General features: G+C 42.1%; 1 protein-coding gene and 1 pseudogene across 2 annotated transcripts; both read right to left on the bottom strand.

The window, feature by feature from the left end:
* Nucleotide 1: 1 nt before the first annotated feature.
* On the bottom strand, nt 2-27291 carry PDHA1 (pyruvate dehydrogenase E1 alpha 1 subunit). 2 transcript variants are annotated; one of them, XM_030574326.1, is made up of 12 exons: nt 27158-27291; nt 19182-19196; nt 16158-16226; nt 11844-12017; nt 10713-10839; nt 9304-9395; nt 8807-8899; nt 5992-6147; nt 5768-5839; nt 4646-4713; nt 2613-2721; nt 2-503 (listed from the first exon to the last, which is right to left on the bottom strand). In XM_030574326.1, exons 1-12 carry the CDS (start codon nt 27221-27223, stop codon nt 339-341), a joined length of 1206 nt encoding a protein of 401 aa, XP_030430186.1. In that variant the 5' UTR covers nt 27224-27291; the 3' UTR covers nt 2-338. The 2 variants fall into 2 exon arrangements, with proteins under 2 accessions (XP_030430186.1, XP_030430196.1); XM_030574336.1 differs by lacking the exon at nt 19182-19196.
* LOC115657078 lies at nt 21300-22201 on the bottom strand (annotated as a pseudogene).
* Nucleotides 27292-27429: the final 138 nt, after the last annotated feature.

Below are 27429 nucleotides of genomic sequence, written 5' to 3'. Positions count from 1 at the left end.
GTTAGTGTGACACTTAATATATTTATATACTGTACAGAACATGATTTTTATTCAAAACATTTAGAGGAGTAACTTGCATAAGTAAAGCAATCCAAAACAACCCACTGAAACAAATTTATAGCAATTTAAATAACCATTGCTTTATCCTAATTCAGCTCCTTATCCATGGGTTTGTGCATTTTTCTACATGTTTAGCTGTCCTTGGCTGAAAGCAATTTTTACTCTTCCAAACAAACCTACCTTAAATATGAACAGTTTGTTCTTACAATGAATACAAAATTTAATCCCCCACAAGAAGGCCATAATGTAACAGGCTACTGGAGTAAACTGCATTCAGTTTAGCCAACAGACTTGTATTTGATCCACTGACTGGGGCCACGTACTTCAAAGGGTGGCTCATTTTTGTAGATATGGTTGCCTAATTCTTCTAGCGGTGGTTCTGGATCAGTGGTAGCAAACTGAGCTGCCTCCTCAATTTCCTTCCTTACTTCCACATCAATCTCCTAAAACATAGAAGACAAGTGAGGCTGTGACAGTCTTAAAACCAATGTTGGTCTGTTCGTATAAAAGGGGGTCGCAGAGGGACCAGTTACTGCCCATTGCTGGATTTCCTCCTTTCAGCAACTAATGCAGAGTGAGAGAGGGTTACATCAGAAGATCCACATTCAGGCAAACTTCTAGTGACATTCAATAGGAACTACATTTGCCTGACTAAGAACTGCAAGATTTGGCCATAGTGCAAATATGGGAGCTTCAAGTGCCTAATAGGCTAAAATTAAACTTCAAGACCAAAGGTCACTTGTCATTCCATAGGGATCATGATCACGCTATCCCCTTCCATTACAGCTGCTGACTGCCAGACATGTGGAGAGATCTTTTGCAAACTTTACCTGTTAGATAAGCATATAAAACACTCAAGCAGGGAATAATAAGCCATTTCCTGAGAGGTTAGTGAACTCTGGCAACTACCTCCTCCTCAGAGCACCAAATGACTGTACTGCAGTCATTAACCCCAGTCAGATAAATTACTTTTTTAATCACATGCAGGACACGGAGAATTAATGAACTACCAGAAGTCTAACTTTTCTCTAGAATTACCACTAATTATGTTCCAGTGACCTATTAGTAGAGTCACAAGATGAGCTTGACAGAATTTATATTTTTTCAGTGCATTGTACAATATCAATGATTAAGCTCCCCCCAATTTAAATTTTCAGAGTTGTGGAAAATTATAGGGGGGAAGGGAGGAGTCATACAATTATTTAATGACAAAGTTTTAACTTTATATATTTTGATATGATATAGACATTTATTTAGGGATATTCATATGATATAGACATTTATTTAGGGATATTCAAAGTTAATTCTTAAGCAGAATTTTTCTTACTTTGCCTTTCTGTAAACTTCAATGGAAATATTTTTTTCATGGCTTTGTGTGTGGTTAAACAGATGGTTATCAACATTTAATCCTTCCAGGCCTATTTAAAAGATGCAAATTAAAAACAAAATAACTTCCTCATCATGAAATGTATAATGCACCCATGGAACACCTCAGAGTTGGCATATGCTCACATTCCAAAGGCTGGGATTGGACCAGAATAAGGAAAAGAGCTCTTATACATAAATTGCCTTCAGAAGGTAAAATAAAACCACCTTTCTATGAACCAGGCAGAAAATGCAAGTGTGTATATCTGGCTGATCCCATTTACTTTTACATGGAAGCACTATGATCAAATAGTGTGGCATTCCATTGTTATAATTTTGAATGTCAGTTTCTAAAACAAATAGTTCAGTTTCCAATAAAGAACAGAACTTTAAGTGCTTCTATTTTGTAGACTCAAACCTACGCACAACTTAAAGGAAAAGAGCTACAGCTGTAATTAATAACATGCATATTGTACACTTCCTCTTTTTCAGGTCTGGTTACATATTAAGATGTTAAAGATTTCATCTTTTTAAACTGGCCTTTGCCTCTTGCCAAATTTGTTTCGCCAATTCAAAGAAGAAAAATCTTATCTTGATAAACAGCAGAAACTGAAAAGAAGTGCAGAAAGAGTTTAACACAGCTGTAGCATACTCTTTGAGACACTTGGGTAGAGATGTTATAGAGGATTTTCTGGGACCTGCCACTATCAAACTGAAAGGGAATGCGGATGACAGCTTTGGAGTTAATCCCTAGTAGCAGTGATTTATCCCTGGGGCTTTCAAAATAGCCTAATTTAAAAAAAATTGTTTTTAAATGCACCAAGTAGAGGTCTTTTAAAAAACAATTCCCAGGTGACAAAAACTCCTCCCCTCTAAGAGCTGTCACTCAAAAGTTTGCTAGGAGAAATACTGCCCTAAATTCTGTTGTTCAGAAACAGAACACACGCAGTAAAGTGTAACCTCACTTGCATTCAGTTTTGTCTCTGTTGAAGTTATTAGACTCCTTTTGTTTAAATAGGAAAACAATGAATATTTTCATTAGTCCCTTATCATTTCTCACCAATAGCACTTTTGTGCAGGCTCGGGGGGAAATATTGGCAGCATCATCACAGGGCTCTTTCACAGGCTGCTCATTTATGCCTTAACAGGTTATCACCAAGAGTAGTCTGAAAAATATCACTTGATACCTTCAATTCCTCGACACTAGAAAGACTGTTGTTAAGCATTCTGTCCTTCAGCAGAGTAATAGGATCACTTTTGCTTCTGACTTCTTGAATTTCTTCCCTAGTACGATAGCTATGGCAGTCAAGGAAAGACATGCATTATATAAGTTCCACACACTACCACCCAGACATATAAGTTGTGATTACCCATTGACACACAGCAAGAATTTTAATGAAGACCATTAATTTGCCACTGAAATAAGGTGAAAAGAGTAGTTATTGGTGTGAAGGCTAATACAATGATTGTGTTGAGAGAGCTGGATCCAGCTCCCATTCTGCTAGACTTTGTGTGACTGGGCAAGTGACTTACTCTCTAAAAGGGATATTTCTCCATCTCACAAGGGATGTGTTAATGAATTAATCTCTGTCAGATGATGGGGAATTTAAGCTTGGAGAGAATATACTTTATTCTCTCCAAGTGCCTACATTAGGAAGTGCCTAAAGTTAGAAATTAAAAACACTTAGCCATCTCATGTCCTAGCCACTAGAGGACTGCTCCCTACAGTATCATCTCTCCTCTAGGTTTAAGTGACTGCACTTATAGGCTTCCATTACTTCCCTTTTCAAGTTAAACACAACTTTCTGAAAATTCAGACTTAGTGCTCAGTTTGTTTGGAAAACATTTTCCAACTGTCTTCACTTACCCCCTAAACTGGATTCAGAGTCTTTCCTTCTCTCACATAACAACCAGCAAAAAACTATCTGCAGAAAAACTAATCCTCCACTGATACACATGCAACTCCATTATTTTCAAGTTATGCTCTCTGAGGGCTGGTCTACACTACCGCAGTAAATCAATTTAACTTATGCAACTTCAGTTACGAAGTTGACATAGTTAGATCCACTACCGCAGTGGCTACACTGCACTGTGTCAATGAGAGAGCATCTCCCATCAACTTCCCTTACGCTTCTCAGGGAGGTGGAGTATACAAATTGATGGGAGAGTGCTCTCCCATTGATTTAGCATGTCTTCACCAGACCCACTAAATCAACGCTGCATCAATTTCAGCAGTGCCAATCTACCATAAGTGTAGACATGCCCTTAGATCACAGGTGTAACTTGTTAGAACTCAGAAAAAAAATCTTAAAGATGAAGCACAAGGAGGAACAGAATCCTGCTCTTATACTCAGCTGTGAATCAAAAAATTGTTTGATCACTGAAGAAATTGATAGCTAGCCTTCAGGGACTAAAATCAAATATAATCACACACAAATAGAATGAACAGTGTAACAGGATCACCTCCTCCTAGAAATTCTCATTATCTGACCTTGTTTTCCAGCAGCTAGAAAATATCCTTCCTGAAATTCAGAATCCACATGGAAACTCTAACACAGTGATCAGTCCCCAATGTGTTTAAGAACACTTGGCATAGAGCTAGTGCGCTAAGGCTGAAAACTACACAAAATACTAAAATGGAATTTTTCATTCCAAATTAAAATACCGTTACTTTAACTTCTCTACCAAAGAACAATCACCACCTTCATTGAAAGCATACACCAGAGCTGTTTTTCAGTTAAAGCTTACATAAATAGCGGGAAAAGGAATTTGTTGGTGCAGAATAAACACGATCTTACTGAATGTAGAATCTTAGAAAAATATATCTAACATTGGGACTTCTGCCATTTTGAAGTATTATGAGTCAAAGCAACTGAGAGAGATATTAAGTCAGACATTACTGTGATGTGTGCAATATAAACCTATTAAGAGACACAGTATAGCATTGGTGATGTGTTATTAGGTAAGGGGATATGAGTGGTCAAATTGATTCTCATAAGCAAGATTTCAATCTTTTTTTTTTTTTTACATGCCTAAAGGTGGATTTCAGCAAGATATCCACATTTCTAAATTTTTATCAGTGGCATGAATTTTTTGATTCTGAGTGTGCAGGTACAGAGAGAAAAAGACGGAAACACTACTACCAGCTTATCTACCACTCACTAGACCTTGTGTGCAGATTACCCAATAGAGTAAGTTCACACAATCCTTTTTAGTGTACCTTATTCCGGGGTCACTCATACTGTGTCCATGATAACGATAGGTCTGTAACTCCATCAATATAGGACCCTGAAAAAATAAATAGTTATGGTTGTTTTCATAAGCCTAAAGAGCAACAATAGCATATACTACAGATCCAGGCATTACCCACTCACCTCAGCTCTCATTTTGTGTTTGAATGAGACAACACCAATGCTCGCCTAAACCACCTTTCCAAGCTCACTCTTTGTATTACACATGATCTCTTGCAACAGGACAAGAAATATTTCATTATCCTGAAACTATTCCTAGATGGGTTTCAAGAAGAACCTTGGATATATGTTTTGTGAAGGCAATTTAATAACTTCACTTGGCAGCTTGTTCTCATGTATTTAAACAGCATAGCTCCACAGCTTCAGATGTCAGTCCACCATTATTCAGCAAGTTTCAGTTGCATAAAATTGTCCTTCCCTTTCAAGACTGTAATAGAGTTGACCTTGCTCTACCAGTACTGATTAGGTCTCTATGCCAGAACCCCTCCAGTGTCAAAAATAATATTCAAAAATAAATTCATCCACTTCATAAGTGGTTCTAAAGTTGTAGATGAAGTGGAACAAACATTCCAATACAGACGATCTGCATTGTCGTTTTATATCATGTCTGAGTTAATGCAAATTACTGTATATGCCTTCATTTTACAGTTTTCCTCTTCCTACATGACCTCACAAAGATTTACTTCAGTTATTTTATATTTGTTGCAAATACAGCAGGATTGTTACTCTTGCCCCCACCCTTTAATTGGTAAATAAAATGTTTAAAGCATACTCAAATCCTCTCAGCAGAAGACATAAAATGGATGAAAATACATGCTTTTCAGTTTTAATATGATCTTTTTACTTAAGTCAGTGCATTTTGGTAAAAGGTATTTAGACAATCCATTTCTGTAAAATTGACAGAGAAATATTATATAAATAAATGTTTAATACTGAAACTTTCCTTAATTGAGAAAAAGAGATACAAAGAGAGTTTCAAAAATAAATTTAACTGCAGAGTATTGGGCTGGTATGAGATTTTGTATGTGCGAAAAATATAGCACAAAATAATTCCCTTATCCTTGGTAGAGGACTGATATTGAGTAACTTACTTTTCCAGATCTACAGTGTTCAGCTGCAAACTTTGTTGCCTCTCTCACACAGAGAATATCCATACCATCCACCTGTTAACAGAAAAGCTTTTTAATTAGATCAGAGCGGAACAGACTTCAGAGGGTGAACATCAATTTAAGTATTCCCATAGATTCAGTATGAATTCATGATCTCTAATCATCTGCTCCATTATAAATACAGAAAAGATGGAAACTGTTCTCACTCTTATCCCTGGAATGTAGTCTCCTCTTTTGTAGTAGTCAGTGCTGGCTGCAGCTCTCTCTACTGAAGTACCCATTCCATACCTGTTGTTCTCACAGATGAAAATGCATGGCAGCTTCCACAAGGCTGCCATATTGTATGTTTCAAATATCTGACCCTAGAAGAAAAACAGTAACATGTAAGTTAAGTCCCTCTTTGGATTCTTTAAATTTTAAGTATCAAGGCCTACAGGGGTTCTTTCACTTCCACCAAAGGTCTGGCTAGTATTTGACTCTGATAGTGAACTCCAATTCTGAGTCAGTTCAGTCTTGAAAGAAGAAAATCATAGGGCTGAACATCTACTTTTCATCTTAACCTGTATGTAATAAAATACTCTCCCATTAAAAAGTATTATCCTTTACCGCTAGATAGCAACATTCAGGATAAACTGGTGCACCAAAGAGTTCACAACACTAAAATATTTTCAACAGAAAATTTGAAAATTACATTAATAAAAGCAATGTTGGACTACACATGTAACATGCTACAGTTCTACTTCAGTTAAATAAAGAAAGTTCCAACAACACTGTTGTATCAACTACTCTATGCAAGTAGAGGTCACGGAAAAGGTCATCACTTGAGAATTCCCTTTGCTAGTGGAAACTGGGATGGCTTCCATAGCTGTGGGAAGAGGAGATTTAAAGCACAGATTTTTGTAGAAGTTGCTATAGTTAAGTTTCTAGCCCTTATTGGTAAAAGAACCTTCTCCTGGGGGAATTCTGCGCCACTGCGCATGCACAGAATGTATGTTACCCTGTAGATTTCTTTGCTTCCCCACAGAAAAATGACTTTCAGCTGGGGAAGCAAAGGGAAGCCACAAGAGCAGTATGTTTTGGGTACCCAGGGCAGCCAGCAGAGAGGTAAATCACTGGGGGGCAAGGGGTGGGACTGGGGAAGACCTGGCTGGTGGCTCCTACCCTGTGACAAGGGACACGGGACTTCCCCTGTATGGCATCTGGGGCTGTATCAGACCCAATCCCAGATTTCTCTCCAAGCTGTAGGAAGCTCTGCAAACTCCTCCCTCAGCCCGCTTCCTGCGCCCATCGCTCCTCAGCTGCAGAGGGAGGGTTCACTGTACAGGGAACTGCTCCCTCAACTGCCCACCCCGTGCATCCTCATACTCAGACCCTCCTGCTGAGCCTCATTTAGGGTGACCAGATGTCCCAATTTTATAGAGACGGTCCCAATTTTGGGGGATTTTTCTTATATAGGCGCCTATTACCCCCTACCTTCTGTCCCAATTTTTCACACTTGCTGTCTGGTCATCCTAGCCTCACTTCCCCCTTGCACTCGGACCACCTCAACTAGCCACCCAGACCCAGATCCCCACCCTACCGAGCCCCAGCCACCTTCACCTGGACCCCCCTGCAGAGTCCCATTATTGTTGCACCCAGAACCCAACAAGCCCCTGTGCATCCAGATCGCCCCCCCACCCAGATCTCCCACTAAGCTGCCTGCACCCAGATTGCCCCACACAGAACCCTCTCAATCCACACCTGGATTCCCTCACACTAAGCTTCTCCACACTTGGATCCTGCCTTGCTGAGCCTGCCTGCCCACACCTGGTGCATATGGCATGGACGGGCAGGGCCCTGGAGTGTTTCTGGGGCAGGCCTGGTCCTTGCGCTGTGTCAGGGTTGGGTGCAGCCTCACCACTGAGTCTGTGTCCTTGGGGGGAGCTGCCCAGTGATCTCCCACCTCTGTGCAGCCAGTGGCCTGTGCTCCCCAATGCCATGATAGAGCCTCCATATTTGACAAATAATATTTGCAGAATTTTAAACACTTTACACAGAATTTTTAATATTTTGGTGCAGAATGCTGTCAGTAGTAAATAACCTTTCATATGAGAATCAAATATAAGCTGATGAGGTGCTATTCCCCACCCTAGGTCTTCAGGAAGACAGGTTTATTGTGTCTGCTACTGCTCATGGATTTTTCCAAGCACCAAAAGAGCAAAGTCAGAATGAAATTAACACCACTAGTCAGTCTGTGCTGCACTTGAGAACTCTTGACCGCAGAGAAACTCAAGAATCACGTCAATGTCATGCGTCTCCTACTTAGGAAAGCCATGAGCAACAGCAGAGGCAGGCACTGAAAGCTGTTCACAGTGCAGGTCCAGAGTATGCAAAGACATCTCCCTGCAGCACTTGCAGGCTGAGACAGGGCTAGAATAGTGAAGACCTGGCCCCACTCCCTCACAACTTCCTGGAGGGGAAGAGAGCTCCAAATGCGAGGAGTGGTGGGGAATACAGTGCTTCAAAATCATAAGAAGGTACCGACTAGCAATAAGTTTAAGTGAAAGATATGCTCCCAAGCATATTTGAGACCCTGGTAGGAATTCCAGGATCCTTTGCACTTCTGGTATGTGAAGAACCACTAGGGTGAAGACTTCCACCACCACCACCACCACCACCCCTTCTCTTGTCTTTCAGATCTACCTTTGGAAAGCAAGCCTAATCCCCTAAATTTATAAGCTTTCCAAACTTAAATTTTCCAAGCTCTAAAATATTTTTATAATTCAATTAGTGTGAATGCCTAAAGTATGTAGAGTGATTAGACAGAGCAGCAGCCTGATAGTGACCAAAAGTTATCTGACAACTGCTCAGGAATCTATATGACATAAATCTGGCTCTTCGCCATATTATAAAACCCTCCCTTCATCACAACTGCCAAACTTACTGACTTTCACATACAAGTCACAAAGTGATTGAAACGAATGTCAATAGGGCATACACAGGACAACTCTTACTATACACATTTAAATCAAGAAAGCTTACTTGATTGGCAGCACCATCTCCATATAAAGTCAGACAGATCTCATCTTTGCCAAAGTACTTACAGGCCAAGGCAATCCCAGCTCCAAGAGGAACCTACAGTGAATTATAAAACAGATTTAACAAGTCAAACATTTGGAATAGTTGGAGACACACAGCTGTGAACTATAAAAATTAACTTTTGTAAATGTATGCAATTAATAATGAAAAGTATAGCTACAAAGGCTGTTAACTCATTTCCATAAGACTTGATTCCTGTTACGATCTAAACTCTAGTTTTCACATAACATTAAATAATATCAATAGTTTAATATCTGTTAGATTTAACTATATGTTTTGATTTGTAAAGAATTAAGTGGAAACCAATTGAGACTATGGTCAGGTATAGCAATGATTGCTGTAGGCAGGCCCATAGCAAGAAAGGTGATGCTGGCATAGAATCTAAGTGAGATTTAATTTGATTTTAAAATGCTAGACATTTGCATCCTGTATCATAGTACCTGAGCACCAACAATGCCATTGCCACCATAGAAGTTCTGGGCATACATGTGCATTGATCCTCCTTTTCCCTTAGCACATCCTCCTTTTCGACCTGAAAGGTGTAGACATATAATGAAAAGAGGTTACATTTTAAGTATCTGACAGGACACAACAGGTAGCTACAAACAGATGGAGAACAGAAGAAAACAGTGCAACAATTACAACTAGCATCAAAGTAAACACGAAATGAGATTAGTGAGAGAAATGAAAAACAAACATCTACTGGAAGAGTCCCATCATTCTATAATATCTTAGTATTTTCTAACAAGGAAGTAGATCCTACTTGTGCTCAGACAACCCTACCCACTCCACCCAAATACCTCTGATACATGCTGTAAGCTACAGCAGAGAAACACTGTTAGTCACAACCTTGGGTAAATATGGTTTCTGAGAGAAAGGTTCTAACCTGGGTTTTCCTAACCAGTCTAACCTACCATCTCAGCTTCACTGTAGCAATTATCATAACAAGAGTACCCTCGTGTAACCAGGTCATCCCTGACACAATTCAGTTGTGCATTACAGGTGAAGCCATGCTGTGTTACAACTCCAGTAAAGACCCAGACAGCAGTACAGCTCAAGGTCAGAACCATCCAAACTACAAAACTGGAGGGTGTCAAGCCCTATCATGAATAAATAAGATCCACCAAAAGCATAGTTTACATGGGACCTATAGCACAAATAATAATAAAGTTACTGTAGCAAGACACGCTTCTAGATAATGCTCATGTAGACAGAATCTATGATATCAAGCAAAGCTTTCAGAAGTGGTGTAAACTGAAAGGAATAGCATTTTGTATTACTCCAAGTCATGAGAAGTATCTGAGTATTAAAGTTCCCTTGTGACTTTATTGTGAGGCATTAGGAGAGGTCACAGAATACTGATGATTTACTTTGCCATATTATTATGTGACATCCCATGTCCCAATTTATTTAGTATGTCACAGACAGTTTAGATCAGCGATACTCAGACCTCAGTGGTTCAGGAACCACATTAACGATCAACATTACCCAAAAGAGCCACAGCAGTGTAAATTCACGGTTTCATTTACTATAGAACTATATATATTTAAACAGTATGACAAGAAATATTTAGTTTTTTATATATATTATCCTCACAGCAAAATGACTATATTATTATTTTATCAACTACAACTGGTTAATAACATAGTAAAAGCATCTTGACTGGTTAATAATTAAATCACACAGTGTTTCAATATCATGTGCTGCAAAGAGCTGTAGGAGAGACATTAAAGAGCCACTTGCGGCTCGCGCGCCTCAGTCTGAGTGGCACTGCTTTAGATGTTATCTGGAAATTCTGATGCAAGCTAGGTACAGCAGTGCCTGACTCCCCATTTTATTCAACATGAACCTGTAAGCTCAGCAAGGATCTCTCGGACAGAAGTTCCACGTGTGTATGCATAGCCATGAGCCCGGTATGCTGTTATCAAGTGATCTGTTGGTTTTATAGCAGCTTCAAGTCCAACACAGCACGCTTCCTGTTGTAAAGGAAAAATAAGTCTGACAACAGGGGACAAAACATGAGACTCCTCTAGCCAGCTCTTGAGGCTGGGGGCCAAGGTCCCCATCCATACTTAGAAGACGTGTAGCAATGGAGGGCAGCAGGTACAGCTGACTGCCCTGCACCTCAAAGGAGACATATGCTTGACATATGGGGTTGGAGCTAGGTCCTTTGAGAGTCACTGGACTACAACAGTCTGCAGCTCCAGTATAATCAAAACCAGCATAGGAGGAGATTGATGATTAGGTCAAGGAAGGTGAAAAACTAGGAAAGCTTACGGACCACTGTCACTGCCTGTGTGTTCAACCACTTAAGCACCGCTCTTCCGATGCTCACCCTGACTGACCTTTCCATTCCCCATGACCAGCGAGCAGGGGAGACAAGTATCACCAGCCCTCTCACAGAAGAGGGGATTTTGCACCACACACCCAAAAGTGGGGAAAAGGCAGCAAAAACTACGCCACAGACATCCCTAAAGTTCTTTCCCTGCTGGCAGATACTATTTTAGAGGCCAAAGGTCTTTTGTCCCAGCCTTCCCAAAGGACATCTGGGAAGCTTGATATGGAGGAAGCAGGCAACCCCAGCCCTGCCTACACCACCACATTAGCTGTAAACAGAACATTGCAGATGCTGGTTCCCTGTGCCCATCTTCAGCAGCTTCCTGCTTTCTCCCTTGCTGCTGTTGCCCCAAGGAAGCTACAGGCAGATCATCTTCCTACCTCATTAGCTGGGGCACATATGATCTAATGTGGGTTTTCTGTTTGTCTTTTTAAAATAAGGAAAAAATAGACCAAGTTTTGGTTTATACATATGTTGAAAGAGAAGGGGAGTCTGTGATCCAGCTATGCTCTAAGACTAAGATATTTACCATTGATAAATGCTTCTAAACTTAGCTCCCTCTTCATTCAAACCCCTACATTAAATAATGCAACACACAAAGAATCCACCCTTTTTTATGAACTCTCTGGACCTGTCATATACCTGACCATCATATAAATGGCAGAAGCCACGAATAATCTTCTGTTTATACAGTTGGTCTGACTTCAGTTCCATGCGCCGAATTGTCTGCATAGTCTTGTAGTAATGGAGTCCTTCCTCCCGAGTCAGCACTGCTGTAACAGGAGGGCCCTCTTCCAGACGATGGAGATCGCATTTCTAAAGAAACAGTCAAGGAGGTATTTCAATAAGGTACATGTTCCTGTTTGTCATCTCAGCACTAAAAATCCAATATTTTAATTTATGAGGTTCAAGTTCCAGATAGTTATTGAACAGTAAAACCTGAATATTTATGACTAAACCAATGGTTCTCAAACTTTCCCAGACTACTTTACCCATTTCAGGAGTCTGATTTGTCTTGCATATCCGCAAGTTTCACTTAACATAAAATCTATTTGCTTACAAACTCAGACATAAAAATACAAAAGTGTCACAGAACACTATTACTGAAAAATTACTTACTTTCTCATTACTGCCATGTAATTATAAAATAAATCAACTGGAAATAAATATTGTATTTGCATTTCAGTGTACAGTATATAGAGCAGTATAAACAAGTCATTGTCTGTATCAAATTTAGTTTGTACTAACTTCACTAGTGCTTTTTATGTAGCCTGTTGTAAAATTAGGCAAATATCTAGTTTAGTTGAAGCTCTGGGGTGGGGCCGGTGATGAGGGGTTTGCGGTGTGAGAGGGGGCTCAGGGCTGGGGCAGACAGTTGGGGTGTGTGCTCTGGGGTGGGGCTGTGAATGAGGGTTTTCGGTGCAGGCTGCCCCAGGGCAGCAGCGAGAGGAGAGGACTCCCCCTAATCATCTCCCCACCTGCAGCAGCTCTGGGACCGGGGGGAGAAGTACCTCTCCTCGCCGACAGCCCTGCACAACCCAACTTGCTCCCTTCCCTGTCCAGCCCCTACCTCTCCAGGCTCCTGTGGCTGTGTGACTGCAGGGCCCTTTATAGCCAGCTGTGTGGCCACGCAGCTTAGAGGGAACTTAGATACCCAGTCCTTTAGTAGGGCTATTCCTTTTCAGAGGATGGCAACATTTTGCACCCCACAGCTATTATAGCAGTTTCATCTCCAACACCAATCCACTGACACCAGTGGGCTTACACTAGGAAGAAGCTGACCCAACTGTTCTATCAGCAGACTCAGGAAGACAGCACTGCTTCACAAGTCACATTCCAAAGACAATCTAATCTAAAAACCGTAATGGCTAGCAACACAGGTGTGACACTCTGTACCTCAAAGTAGCATCCTGGAACCGCCATATTCACCACTGTGAAATTATGATGTTTTGTACAAATGATGCCTTGAGAGATATCATTTTGTAAGTTTAGGATTTAGAATGCATGTTTCTATTTTTATTTCTTAAGGTAACTATCTCCTTTATGCCTACCACTTATAATCACTTAAAATCTATCTTTCTGTTAATGTTTTATCCTTACCAGTGAGTTTGTCTAAAGTGCTTGGGGAATCTGCTCAGGTCACAAAGGCTGGTGCATGTTCACTTTCCTATGAAGACGTGGTGAACTAAGTAATTAACTCACACTGGTCAGGCTTCTGACCAGTGCAGGATGGTATAGTTCTGGGGTACAAGGCTGGGAAGCTGGGGAGGGATTGGCTGGAGCCTCTCTATTGATGGTTCATGAGTGGCTGGGAGATCATTCATGTAACTCAGTTGGGTGTGTCAGTGCAGTGCCTGTCAGAGGTTTGTAGCTTGACATCAGCAACACAGTGTAGGAGGCGAGCCAGGTTGGTGGGTTTGAGGGCTCTGCGGTCCCACAGTCCAGGTTGCACCCCGGGGACCCCATCACAATAGGACCAGGTCTTATTCTATACACCAGCACATAGAAGGCCTTTTGTACAGGATTTCCCTTTGCCTGCTAAAAGGGACACCACCTTTGCAACATACTGCACTCCCCCACCCTTATACCATGCAGGAAGATTCTGTGTGGTTCTTCTCCCACCAGTCTGGATGAGCAGGAAGTGGGTATTTCCCAAAACCTTAACAGGAAGTGAGCATAAATTATCGCAGATGGAGTCTGAAGTAACTGAAACTGTTTTCCCCTCTCTGTGCTCCAGAACAACCTTTTCTTCCTGGGGTAGCTAGTGGCATAGAGAACACATTCTCCAGGGGCTGCAGCAAATCAAACAATTACAGAGGATGCCCCACTCCCTCTTGCATGTTCCCCAGAATCCACAGAGACCTGAGGAAAAGCCTGCATGTTGGGAAATGGAACCCATGGCTTCTGCTATAGTGTGACATTTTGGGGTCCACCCAGACCAGGCTACTGCCTGCCCTTTGGATGCCTTGGTGCTGTGCAGCCATGGTTCAGATCTCCGACACCAGCAGTCAGCCCATAAGCATAAGGTTTCACCCTAGCTCTCACCATCCCAATTACTCTTTGCAGGGTGATGCCAGCCCTTCCAATCCCAAGTCTCCCTAAATATGTCCATCCCAAGTTCTTAACTACCAGATACTTGGATTTTTCACATCTGAGCCATCAGCCCTGAAGACATGAAGCCAGTCCCCCAGATACGAGTTTATTTTTGAACACATGCTCCACACAGTTTGCACAACAGAGACCTGCTTGGTATGAAAATAAACAAAGACAACCACAAGCTGTGCACTTTCCTGTTGGATAAAATCCCTTTTCTAATAGGAGTTACATATTGCCTTCAAAGTTTTCCAGCTTACCCCCTAACTATAAGGGGGATCCAGTATTCACAGGCGCTGGCTTCCTCCTTGCCCCGGCTTTGCCCAACCCCCCCTCCACCCCTTTCCCCAAGGCCCCACCCCCAGCCTCCTCTTTCTGCCCTGGCTCTGCTGGAACATCTGACTGTGGCAGGCAGAAGGCACTGGGAGGGAGGGAGAGGAGCTGATCAGCGGGCAGAGGGGGAAGAGACGGAGCTGGCTGCCGGTGGGTGCTAAGCACCCGCTTTTTTTCCCCCGTGGGTGCTCCAGCCCTGGAGCACCTACTGAGTTGGCGCTTATGCCAGTATTCACTGATAGCATCATGCCTTGAGACTGTCTCCCAAGTTCTGGATGCTCTTCAATTCAAACCACTTCCATTTTAAAATGGTTTGCCTTCCACCCGCCCACTTCAGTTGCTACTCACAATAGATATTAAAAGTGGGGAAAACTCCCTTCTTTCTTAGTTTTCAAAGACTGATTTTCTTTTCAGTTTCAAGCCATTTCCATTTGCTCTGATGGTTCCTCATTGTTTTTTCTTGGACCTTGCAATGGCTACATGTTTGAAGCTAAAGCTGAGGAGGTAGTTCCTCTCTGCCTGATTGCTTCACCACCCTGGTGTGAGGTGATGCTGAAGTTGCACCACAGTATCTACCACAATTTTCTATATATATTCACTGTATAAACTGTATACATCTCATAATGACTAGGACACTAATGTCTAAAACCATCCATTCTCTCCTTGGGGTATCTGGACCCTGATTGTCACACATGGGGAGCAGCAAATACCATTCCTCTGATAGAAGACTGTCAGGGAAACCCAAATAGGAGAGAATGACCGAGCCCCTTAAGAGAACTCACTGACTTCAAACTTTAGATTCTGTCGACACTGATACGGACAAGAGATGAACAATGGTATTGTGTACTACTAAGGGCCTAGTCAATCCAATGCCCACTGGCATGCTGGGTATAAAGACAGGATACCTTCATCCTCACAAGTCCATGCAGATGCTTAGTACATGCCTCAAGGGCAATTTAAGCTAAAGGACAAAGCTGGCACAACAATAAAAGGGTATAAACTAGTCATGAATATAGACTGGAAATTAGAAGGTTTCTAGCCATCAGAGTAGTAAGGTTGGAACTTCATTCCAATAGGATTAGTGGTGGTAAACAACCTCCCTAATTTTAAGATAGGGTTTGATGTGTTTATGAACAGGATTATATGTAAGAGTTGTCTGAACATCAGGGGACTGGGCTCCAGGACTCAGATGGTCCCTTCCAGTCCTAAATTCACGATATTTCAGGTTTTTCATCTCAATAATTTATGCTATTTTTTGTTTTTTAGTTACCTCAGAATCTTACAGTAGCATTTCAAATATCCCAAACAGCAACAATTTTTACTCTTTCCTTGTAACTTGACTTTTTTTTCATGCACTGAGGGAATATCAGTTTGTGAACTCCTGCCAGGTGCCGATAGATATAGAGATGTTTGGTTCTGAACATTCAGAAATTATGTCTTTTCTTACAGAGAAATCCACAGTAGTAATATCTATAAACAATAGTTCTATTTAATGCTAATTCTCAAAAATGAAATATTAAACTTCCTTACCTTAATATCAAATGTAGCCTCACTTGCAAAGTCTGCATAGTTACGAGATGCCACCACCACACGGGAAACCTAAAAAAAAGCAATACATGTTATTTAAATTTAGAAGTCAACAAACAATCCCAAAGAAAAACGAACATTTCCCCAATCATTTAAACAATCAGTCACCATTATATGTAGCACATACAGTACTTCCAGATACTAATGGAAAGTGTTTAACTCACCAATTATATTTATCTTCCCATAGTACTAGAGAGTAGTCTGGATTTTAACTTGTACCCTCCCCCAGATATTAGACCTCCTTTTCTAACTTGATTTTTAGAGATTTTTTTAAACAGAAGATTGGGTGCCATCTTAAGCTCACAATCGTGATCAATAACTAAGTAATAATGGAAACATAAGGATTCTGACCAGTTCTTAAGATCCTGCAAGAATCAACAGCATCAAAGGGCAGCTGTCTTTTTTTATGAAATTTACCCTGCAAGAACACAGCATGAGTGAGACATAAGCTTTGTCCTGGCCCTCTGCATAGGGGTGAATTTCACTTGTATTAGAATAGCAAGAAAAATACTAGTTTTCTGAAATTCAGGCTGCTCTAACCATTTCAAGTTAACAGCTACCCTAGACCAGTACCCATGACTTGGCGGGATCTAAAATTATTCACTTCTAGAGACAACCCAGACCCACTTTAGAAAGGTAATGACAGGAGCAGATAGTTGAGGAACAAAGAATAGCATAAATTGAGCCAGAAAAGCATAGTTATATCTTGGAAACAGTGTGAAAACACAAGGGCAAGGGACCTAAGACACAGAAAGCTTCAAGAAGGAAATGTAGCAGAACAGACAGCACATTTTAAAATAAAGTCTGCATGGATTAGGGGGCTATTCCACACTCAACACTCCTTTGTAACTCTCATAAATGATGGTTATGTTGCAACGTAATGTAGCTGAAACTCCCACCCCCCCTCCACACACACTACAGAAATCAGGATTATCCATCCATCCAATCACCGTCTATACAGCATAGTAAATACAACATTTTACCTCTGGGTTCCAAAAGCTCAGGCTGCTATCTAGCTATACAAAAGAGCAATTCCAATAACTCATTCAGCCAAGCTGCTGACATACATGGTCACATGGAAGAGTCATATAGCACATCATGTAGTTCACCTCCCATACCACATGGACAAGATTTTTTTCAATTTTACTTTAAAAAAAAAATCCTTAAAAGATGGAGGTCACTCTAGTCTGTTATGATTGTGATCCTACAAGTTGCCTTTGCAGTTTATTCTATTGTTTAACTGATTTTATAATCCTAACATGAGCAGGTTAAGACATTCTAATCCAGGAGTGGGCAAACAGACATGCCAGTACATAATACTGCATGTACATTTTTAGAATAAGAGTCCATGGAGTGTGTCTACACTACAGAAATATACTGTAGCAGCACCATGGGGTAGACACTTCCTACATCAACACACAGGGTTTTCAATCAATACAGTTAATCCACTTCTCTGAGAGGTGGTAGCTACGCTGATGGAAGAATCCTTCCATTCACCTCACCACATCTATACCCTGGGTTAGGCCGACCTAATTGTGGTGCTCAGAGTGCAAATTTTTCATATTTAAAAATAAAGTAGCAATTAATTACCAGAAACCAGAGTGAACTGCAGTCTAAGCCTGGTCTACCTAAAACTTAGGCCAGGGGTAGGCAACCTGTGGCACGCGTGCCGACGGTGGCACCCGAGCTGATTTTCAGTGGCACTCGCACTGCTCGGGTCCTGACCACCAGTCCGGGGTGCTCTGCATTTTAATTTAATTTTAAATGAAGTTTCTTAAACATTTTAAAAACCTTATTTACTTTATAATATATAACTAAACTATTGTTGTATGTAGACTTCTAGAAAAATCTTCTAAAAACATTAAAATGTATTACTGGCATGCGAAACCTTAAATCAGAGTGAATAAATGAAGACTCGGCACAGCACTTCTGAAAGGTTGCTGACCCCTGACCTAGGCTGACCTAGCTACATTGCTCAGGACTGTGAAAAATGTATACACACACAATTTTATATTATATATACATAAATGTATGTCTATACACAAATACTACATTGTTATATATTGTCTCTCTCAAGCACATTATATTTCAAACACACTACAAAGTTACTACCAGTCTACAGAATATCAGCAAGCTAAATATGATCCCATTTCTTCCTCCTCTATCCCGCAGCCCATCATTTTTCATCCACATTCACCAAAATTTGGCATACCATGCACAATCCACATTACATGACTGAATTCACTGGTACCATCACTACATTTAAGAGGACACTGACTTCTTTACACTCTTCATTACTTATTCTTTAAAATCTTGTGGGAAGAGGCTGCATTTTCATCCTGTTTTGATTTACATTTGGGTTTTTTTCACCCCCAATGTTTTGAATGGAGCAGATGACATATACAATTATTTTTCTTCAGTAACAATTCAAGTTTGCCTGAGGGTTGGTGAACATCTCTCCAGGATAATTAATATCAGTAACCAGGGATTTGGGACACTTATTGTTAGTGTGTTGCTTGGCATCAACTTACAGAAAAACAGAACTATTTTCATACTTAAACACAAATATTGTTCTGTTTTACTTTCCCAGAAATTGAGTACAAATTTAAAAACTAAAAACAAATAACCCTCCACTTTTAGACTCTGAAGAACTTTCCTCAGACTATAAACATTTTGAAGCAACCTAAAAAACCCCAATATCCTTTTAACCCTTCTTAATGTAACAGATTAAAAGAAAAAACAAAACAACTAAGATTAAAGATATTCAAGAAAAATTCTGAAAATTAGACTAAATTAGTTAAATGTAGCAATATTAACAGTGCTCTCTAACCGTTTTATATGGGAAGTTAACAATGAGCAAGGAGTTTAGGTTCATATAAAAAGGCTAGCAAGTTTGTAAAGCAGATTATGTATGTATATAATTTTAACTGGCTAAAAGCAAACCTTTACAGAAGTGATGTGCCTTACCTCACTAACAGCTCCCTAAAGTAGCAGCCATTGGAGGAAACAAAAAAGAGAGAAGAGTCAACAGCTGTAATAAAGCAATTCAGGGAAAAAATATTCAACAGATTAGCAAAATAAGTGAGAGTACTGTCATTTCTCTTGCTTATGGATGTACTTTAAGGCCTCATGGTTTGAATCTTCCCCGCTCTGGACTTCATGAAGTCATTTAACACCTATGCACATGGAGTGCAAAGTCCATGTAAAACATTACCTTATGAAGTGCATGTAAGCGCTACTCTTGACTGGCAGTATGTTAACTCTGACTTTGCACCAGTGTAAGTAACAAAATTCAGGGAAAAGAATCAAACCCAAAATTTTCAAAACCTGGAAGCCTAAAATTAAGTTTCTAAATCTATATTACGATATCTCAATAGAACTAGCTTGGGCACTCAAATGTGCAATACTCCAGAAAGCCCAGGCCATTTCTAATTGTGTGCCTCAATGTAGATCAGGGATCGGCAACCGTTAGCATGCAGCTTGCCAGAGTAAGCCCCCTGGTGGGCAGGGGTCATTTGTTTATCTGCTGTGTCCTCAAGTTTGGCCAATTGCTGCTCCCACTGGCCGCAGTTCGCCGCTCCAGGCCAATGGGAGCTGCGGGAAGCAGCGCAGGCAGAGGGACGTGGGAGCCGCAATGAGCCGAACCTGCGGACATGGCAGGTAAAGAAACTGGACCAACCCGCAAGGGGCTTTCCCTGGCGAGCCGCGTGCCAAAGGTTGCCTATCCCTGATGTAGATTCAGAAGCTAGCTATCAGCACCTGGATTTTATGACTTAAAGATCACAGGTGGCAAATAAGCTGCATCAGAGGGGACAGATCCAGAGAAAGATTACCTCCTGACCTCCAGAAAGGGCAGTCTGCTACTTCCAGTTACAAAAATAACAAATAGCCCTTTAACTTATTAGAGTCCCTATTGTTCAGGGAAGAATCCTGAAGTTTCCTTCCATAGGGACTATAATTCTGAAAGTAAATGCTAATAAATATAGTCTCATAATGTTATATGTCCTGAAAAGGTATTTAATATTTCAGTTCCTGATTAAAATGATCTTCACAAAAGCAATGACAACATGCATTGTCAAGAACTAATGCCAGCAGTATAGAAGGACACCATAAGAGTTAAAAGCCTGGTTCTCGCCTGCTTTAATACTGAGTGCATAATCTGAAGGGAAAAAAAGGTTTGTTTACAGATTTACTTTACAGATTCTCCTAAAGGCATTTTTCCTGTCAACAGAGGCTCCTTCCCCTTCTACAGAGTGAGTTATTTTGTTTTTAATATGAACAAGATTTGGGTGACCTTTATTCTGACTGGTGACTTCACAGATACATTCCACAGACAGAGTAATCAGAGCACAGGTGACAGCTACGGCCCAGCTCCAGAGCTGGGCATGCAGCACTGGGCCAGCTAGGGTTAGGGTCAGGCCACAAGTCAGCCAGGAACAATGGGGCCCCTGCTGTTGTAACACTGGGGCTAGCTTCAGGTGCAACGCATTTCCTAGCTCCTCCACCCCTGGTGAGAGCACAGCACACAGTTGCTCTTACCCCGAGGGTGGACCATCAGCTGGCTGACAATGCCCTGTCCCAAGTCCCGGGGTGACAGGGCAGGGTATTGCAGCCCTTTCTTCATAGCCCCAGCTGGGCAGCATTCTGCCTGCATCCCAATTATTGGTGCCTGGGACGACATGTTACATGTTTCCTTACTAGCACAGGAGAGTTACTCAGACAATACAGACAGCTCCGCAGCACAAGCACTGGATTAGAGACAAGACACTTGCTAACAGATCTTACAGCTGAGCAGCTAGATAGAGCCCTGCAAGGGAGATTTTTGGTCCTAAGACTATTGACAAATCAGCAAGAGCCACTGGCCTGGGTACCTGGAATGCAAGAAGTGGGTTTGCTGCTTCAGACAGAGCCCCAAGCTCCAGGGAGGAGAGATCTGGCTGGCTGCTAGCAGCCATGGCTTTGGCACTTCGCTTTGATGGAAGGGTGGGAGGGGTTGGCCTTGATTGGTCCCAACATCAGTCTAGACAGTCATTTGGTCCATATGGAAATGGAGTTTGGTCCCTACAGAACTAGGGTGTAAGTTTAGGGGAGTTCTGGGTCTTGCACCCAGTGTGCAATATTGGGGACAAGGGCCCCCCCCAAGGTGCTGGAATGGGGAACTTTGAATGAAGACTTTCAGGGCATGAGGCCCTGACAGGTTTCACTGTGGCAGTTTGCAGGGCGTGTTCAAGGCACCACTCCCCAGTATTCTAGACTGTAGACAAATATATTAAACCCTAGAGAGAAGGAGGAAGGGATGGTGGAGAGGAAGTGCTGCCAAGCTGAGCTGATCAGAGGATCTGGCGTGGCATCCCACAGCCTGTCATGCCTGCTTGCGATGCACCCTGGTTGGTGCCCATCTGCAGCCCAATCACATTCTGACCCTCCTTCAGCTTGTCTTTAGAGAAGTCACAGCGGTTCTCCTGGGATTTCTTGGGGAACCAGTTGGGGTCTCCAACAAACAACCCATCTTGCTTTGTTACAGCCAAGCCCCTCAGGTTCATCAGGGTCCTCTGCACACAGGCCATGTTCTTTCCTTCCCAGAGGTCCACAGTCTGGAAGATGTCAGTGGGTGCAATGCCATACTGCTCAGCAGCCCACAGGAACTGGGAGATCTGTTCCATCTGCTTGAAGGCCTTGTTCGAGGGATCGGTGTTGGCAACAGACGCCTGGCCCTTTGGGTAGAGGCTGTTGATGAATTTGCAGAGCACTGTTCCATCTTTCAACCACTCCTGGAATTTCTGTTTCGTGGGCTCAGGCAGCTGGATGCCCCCACACTGTGCCAGGATCCACTGGGTGAGGATCTGCTCCAGCTCTGGATCGTATTGCTTGTCAATCCGCTGCTGAACCTCCCAGCTGAGTCCGTAGGCTGGTCCCCCGTTTGCCATGGCAATAGTGCAGTGTCTGCTGGCGACAGCCTGGAGCTAGATGATTTCTGCAAGAGAGCTTTCCTCCCTTCCTGAGGTAGCACTCTGCCATTGTACTGTCAGTCTATAAAGCTATAATTTATAAAGGGTTTGGGGGCTTGTTTTTTGAGTTCTCAAAATGAAATTTATTAGAAATCAATTTTTAAACTGCTTCATGGAGCTTACATTTAATACATTTTATTTGGCTGTAAACACACTGAACATAAAGTGAAGCAACGGGCAAAAACCCAAACATAAGATTAGTGGAGTATACAATACACAATGAAGGGAGAATGGGGGGCAAAAAACCCATAAGAATTGGGCTGCAGCAGAGACACTGAGTGAGTGGAAAAGGCAAGGCAATTGACAATTGAAAGAATTCTCTCTGCTTCTACTCATGCCCTCATTCCATAATCTTGGAAGTTGGTGATTGGTGAATCAGCCTGGCATGTTTCAAAAGCAGAAACAAAATTCATTGGTCCAGGCTGCAGACCAAGCAGGAGCACAAACCTGATTCAAAAAAATACACCATTTTAGCGTAGTGCTCCAAAGTGTGTTTGGTGCCTTCCAGACATGTAATAAGACAATGTGGTGTGGAATAAGGAGGAGGGAGTGATGGCTCACTAAGCTCATTTGTCCCTGTTATATTCCTACCCAGCCCTCAAACTTGCCAATTTTCATTTACAAAATGTCTCTATTACTTTTCTCCTCAGAATGTTGCCCACTCATCCACTGTGCCTACTGGATGACCTTAGGCAAGTCACTTCACCTCTATGTCTCACTTTCCCTCTTCTGTAAAATGAGGATAACTATATTTACCTCTTTTGTAAAATGCTTTGAGATCTTGGGATAAAAAATACTATATTAGAACTAGGTATTAGTAATCACTTTTACTTTCTATTTTTAACCTATTAAATTCTCATCTTTGTCAAAGTAACTCCTACCCATGACAATCCCCCTCCCATCCCATGTCCTCTCTCCATAAAGCAGGCCTGATTCCGGTTTGCCTTCACTGGTTAACCAGAAGTAACTCTGCTAAAGTCAAAGTTACAAAGGTATAAAACTAAACTAGTGTAGAAAAGATGAAAGTCAGTCCCATTAATTTTCTTAGCCCCTCTTCCAAAATCTTCTCCAAATTAGCCCCTAGCATGCAAGAGTGAGCAAGTCACTATCAGTCTCAGGGCTTGTCTACACTTACCATGCTGCAGCTACACGGACGTACCGCTTAGTGAAGACATTACCTACACCAATAGGAGTGCTTTTTATTAACTGGCGTAGGTACTCCACCTCTCCAAGGAGCTGTGTCAACGGGAGAAGCCCTCCTATCAACACAGTGCTGTCTACACCAGAAGTTAGGTTGGTACAACTATGTCACTCAGGGGTGTGGAAAATGCATACTCCTGAGCGACGCAGTTATACTAGCATAAGTTCCTAGTGTAGACCGAGCCTCAGAGGTCTCTACTGAGTGGAAAGCACTCTGCTGCACAAGCTGGCTTTGCCAGCCTCTTTCCACCTGATGTCAGATTCATGCGCAAAAAGTCACTGGGGAAGCTCTTTTCCCACGTGATATTGAGGAGGTCACACCAAGAACAGAGCCAAAAGTCATTCTCCTCACTGAGTAGTTTCAACACCACAAAGTTGGTGGGTTGTGTCTCAGTCACTCACTGGGGGGGTCTCTTGTCTATATGGAAGTGAGTTGTGAAAGAAGGATCGGGATCAAAACTTATAACATTAAGATGTAAGCTCATATAAAACTTCATTAAACAAAGCAATTTCACTAAGCGTGAGACATCTTTTCCTTAAAATAATCTGAAATTTCAACAGCCCAGTACAAGATTAGGGAATTGTCTGACTACATGCTTCCTGCGATATACAAATTTCACACTCAAAATACAAAAACAAACAGCAAAAAGATATACACTAACAGTCATCATAATCATGTTAGTACACTTGAAGTGGGATCACTTCTTAGATCATATGAACAGAAGAAATGTGGGAAATCTTAATTTAGAGAACATCCTTATCTGTTTCAAATCGTAATCCATCTTTGAATGAATCTCTTTAGCTCACCCAGCAACTATTTTTAAAAGTTTTCTTTCCAAAAGCATACTAAGAGAATTTGACCACATATGCTAACATCATATCACTTATTTGCACAAGTACTAGACGCTGAATTACACAGCCTAAGAACAAAGCACAAGACGAAAAATCCTGTAAATTCGCACAGTAGTAGTTCAATAACGTTTTCTGTGATTCACTCCCTTTATGTGGTGTCAACACTTCAAAAGTTATTTTTAAAAGCTCATCACCAAAATGAAATCTAATCAATTTTTTAAAAAGGTTGGTCTCCTCCATAATTTTTTCTGAGTTTACACACACAATTGACTACACATGGAAAACACTGAAACTTCCTTTGTATAAAATTATGTCAAATGTACAAAGTAGACAAACTGAAAAATAAGAATTTTATTCTCTGGTCTTTAGTAACCTTAGGATGACACATGCAACAACAGTAGGTAAGATTGTGTGTGTGTGTATATATATATATATATATATATATATATATATATATATATATATATATATATATATATATATATATATATATATATATATATACACACACACACACACATATACACACACACACATACAGTGGTAGGACGTTTTGACAGTATCTGTAAATTAGCATTTTTGTTAGCATTTTGAACTTTCCCTCTCAACCACCTATTCTCATTTTAATCCTTACATTTAGCTATTTTTTTTTTTTATCACTGAAAACAACTGGAGAGAGTGAAGAGGGAATTTTACACTAGATTACTGTGGGCTGACCCTAGACTCAGGAGCACTGAGATTAGCAGTCAGGAAAAGATTAAGTCCCCTTTTCCGTCTCAAAATATTTACCTTTCATTAACTCATTCAGTATTGAACTACTCTGCATATTACTCTGATGTTTTAAATTGATCTTCTATTTAAACTCATACATTTTTGTTCCATTAAGTACATCTGGCAAAAGATGCACTAAAGACAATTGAAGTCTTAGGACTAGTCTACACTGGCAACGCTAAAGCGCTGCTGCGGCAGTGCTTTAACATGGCTTGTGTGCTTGTGGCACAGCATTGGGAGGGAGCTCTTCCCAGCACTCTTAAAAAAAAAAAAAAAAAGACAAACTAACAAAACCCACCTCCATGAGGGGCATAGCTCCCTGCACTGGTGCACTGTCTACACGGGCACTTTATAACGCTGAAACTTGCTGCACTCAGGGGGGTGTTTTTTCACCCCAGAGCAAGAAAGTTGCAGCATTGTAAAGTGTAGACAAGCCCTTAAGAAGCTCAAGCTACTCCCTGCCCTCCTTAACCCTCTCAGTGCCTCAAGATCACTCCCACTTTTGTTCCTTACTTCCCTTCACTATCAAGAGTTCCCAAGTTGGGTGAAGAAAAGGTTGGACTGACCTAAATAGGGTAGGACAAAGCACTCTGCAAAGCCTGTCAAAAAACAAACAAAACATTTTTCAATCAACTATAGGAAGTTACTAAACAGTGTCAAACAGCATACCCCTTCCAGCTCCTAGTGAGCCCAAACCAAAAAAGATTGTTGCTCTGCCACTGGAACACAGGACCAGCTCCTACTATCTGGTTTTAATAGCATTTCATGTGATAATATGAATATCACTGCAAGTTTATACTGCACTTTACAAACCTGTATTGACATATTGTGCCCTGAACTATTTACAAAGTAAGTTAATCAAGACAGACACAAGATAAGACAAGCTGTTATAAGGAAACGCTTGGGGACTGATATTGAAAAGGTAAAAAGGATCTCTGGAAGTGAGTTTTGAACAAAGATCTAAGGAGGAAGCAAGATTTGGCAGATGAAAAGAGGGAGACTATGCCAAACGTACCAGCAGCATGATGGGATATGTGTAAAAAAATAATTGGAAAGAATATACAGAAACTGACAGAATGAGGACAGTTTGCAATGCTCAAGAAGAATAAATGGTGATGGTAGAGAGAATTCATGAAGCAATCAGAAAAAGAGCACTAAGCAAGAGTTTGACAGTGCGTTTGCAATTAAAAAGCTACAGCGGCACAACTGTACTGTTGTAGTGCTTCAGGTAGCCACTATCCACACCAACAGAAGAGATTCTCCCACTAGTGTAGGTAATCCATCTCCTTGAGAGGCAATGGCTAGATCAGTGGAAGAAGTCTTCCTTCAAGGTAGCACTGTCTGCCTGAGGATTTAGGTTGCTCCAGGATGTGGATTTTACCCTACAGTTAACCTAAGAAGTTTCTAGTGTAGATCAGGCCTGAGATAGAGGACCAGATACTCAGCTGCTGTAACAGAGTACCCATTTACACCCACTGATGATCTGACCTGAATTAGGAAGCAAGACAAAAAGTGATGCCGCAAGGGCTAACAGAGACAGGTAGGAAATGGCAGGTGACCTCAAGGAGATATTTTCAACTTGTAGTGAACCTAAACAAACCAAACCCATGCTCCAATTTACTATGTATATCTGTGTACATGCAGGAAGGGTAATTGTGCCTGGACCTGCAAGAGAGAGCCCCGGGGGCTGGGAGCAGCTCACTGAGCAGCATGTACCCAGACACGGCCCTCAGGAGGGCCCCTTTCTGGGCCAGGGATCCCCCTTCAACTAATAGAAGGCAGAGACTGAATCACGCCGTTCTTCGCGTTCTCATTTTAAACGTCGTTAAAAAGCGCAGTGACTCCGGAGTGCGAGTGACATCAGCTCCGCCCCGGTAGCAGCAAAAGCAGCAGCGGGCGGGCGGGGAGTTTAGTTTTATTTGCAGCAAGACACAAGGAGGCACCTCGGGGCGGCCCCGCTCCCGGGCTCAGTTTGCTCGAGCCACACTCACAACCGCGCTCGGCTTCCGACCCTCCCCGGGGAGCCCCGCGGCCCGGCCCGTTCCGCTCCGCCCCCGCCCAAACGCGGATCCATCGCGCCGCTCCCCGGGCAGCGACGCCCCCGCCCCTCACCGGTCTCGCGGCGGCGGCCGGGCCCTGCAGCACGCGGGACAGCGCGGCCAGCAGCATCTTGCGCATGAGGGGGCGGCTGCGCCTGGCACGAGCGGCCTCCTGCCCTCGAGTCTCCTTCAGCGAGGGCCGCGCCCTCCCCCCCCGCTGGGCCGACCCTGAGCGGCCCGGCGTGACGGCGGCGGCGCTGCGTTCCAGCCCGCGCGCCGGCCGACCGGCGCCTTTCCCTGAGTTTCCGCGCGCTGCACGCGCCCAGCTGGGTCCGCGCCTCTCCC

Source organism: Gopherus evgoodei, chromosome 1 (assembly GCF_007399415.2).
Source record: "Gopherus evgoodei ecotype Sinaloan lineage chromosome 1, rGopEvg1_v1.p, whole genome shotgun sequence".
In the NCBI taxonomy this organism is placed as follows: Eukaryota; Metazoa; Chordata; order Testudines; family Testudinidae; genus Gopherus; species Gopherus evgoodei.
The sequence above is the reverse complement of the archived record's forward strand: the minus strand, read 5'-3'. Positions and strand labels throughout refer to the sequence as shown.

Excerpts from the sequence above, each read along its gene's own strand:
- PDHA1 (XM_030574326.1), bottom strand. The coding sequence starts at position 27,223 with ATGCGCAAGATGCTGCTGGCCGCGCTGTCCCGCGTGCTGCAGGGCCCG. Across the intron at positions 9,396-10,712 it reads GATCCTTGCTGAGCTTACAG|GTCGAAAAGGAGGATGTGCT; the intron begins GTTCATGTTGAA and ends TACACCTTTCAG. Across the intron at positions 8,900-9,303 it reads ATGGCATTGTTGGTGCTCAG|GTTCCTCTTGGAGCTGGGAT; the intron begins GTACTATGATAC and ends AATTCACTGTAG.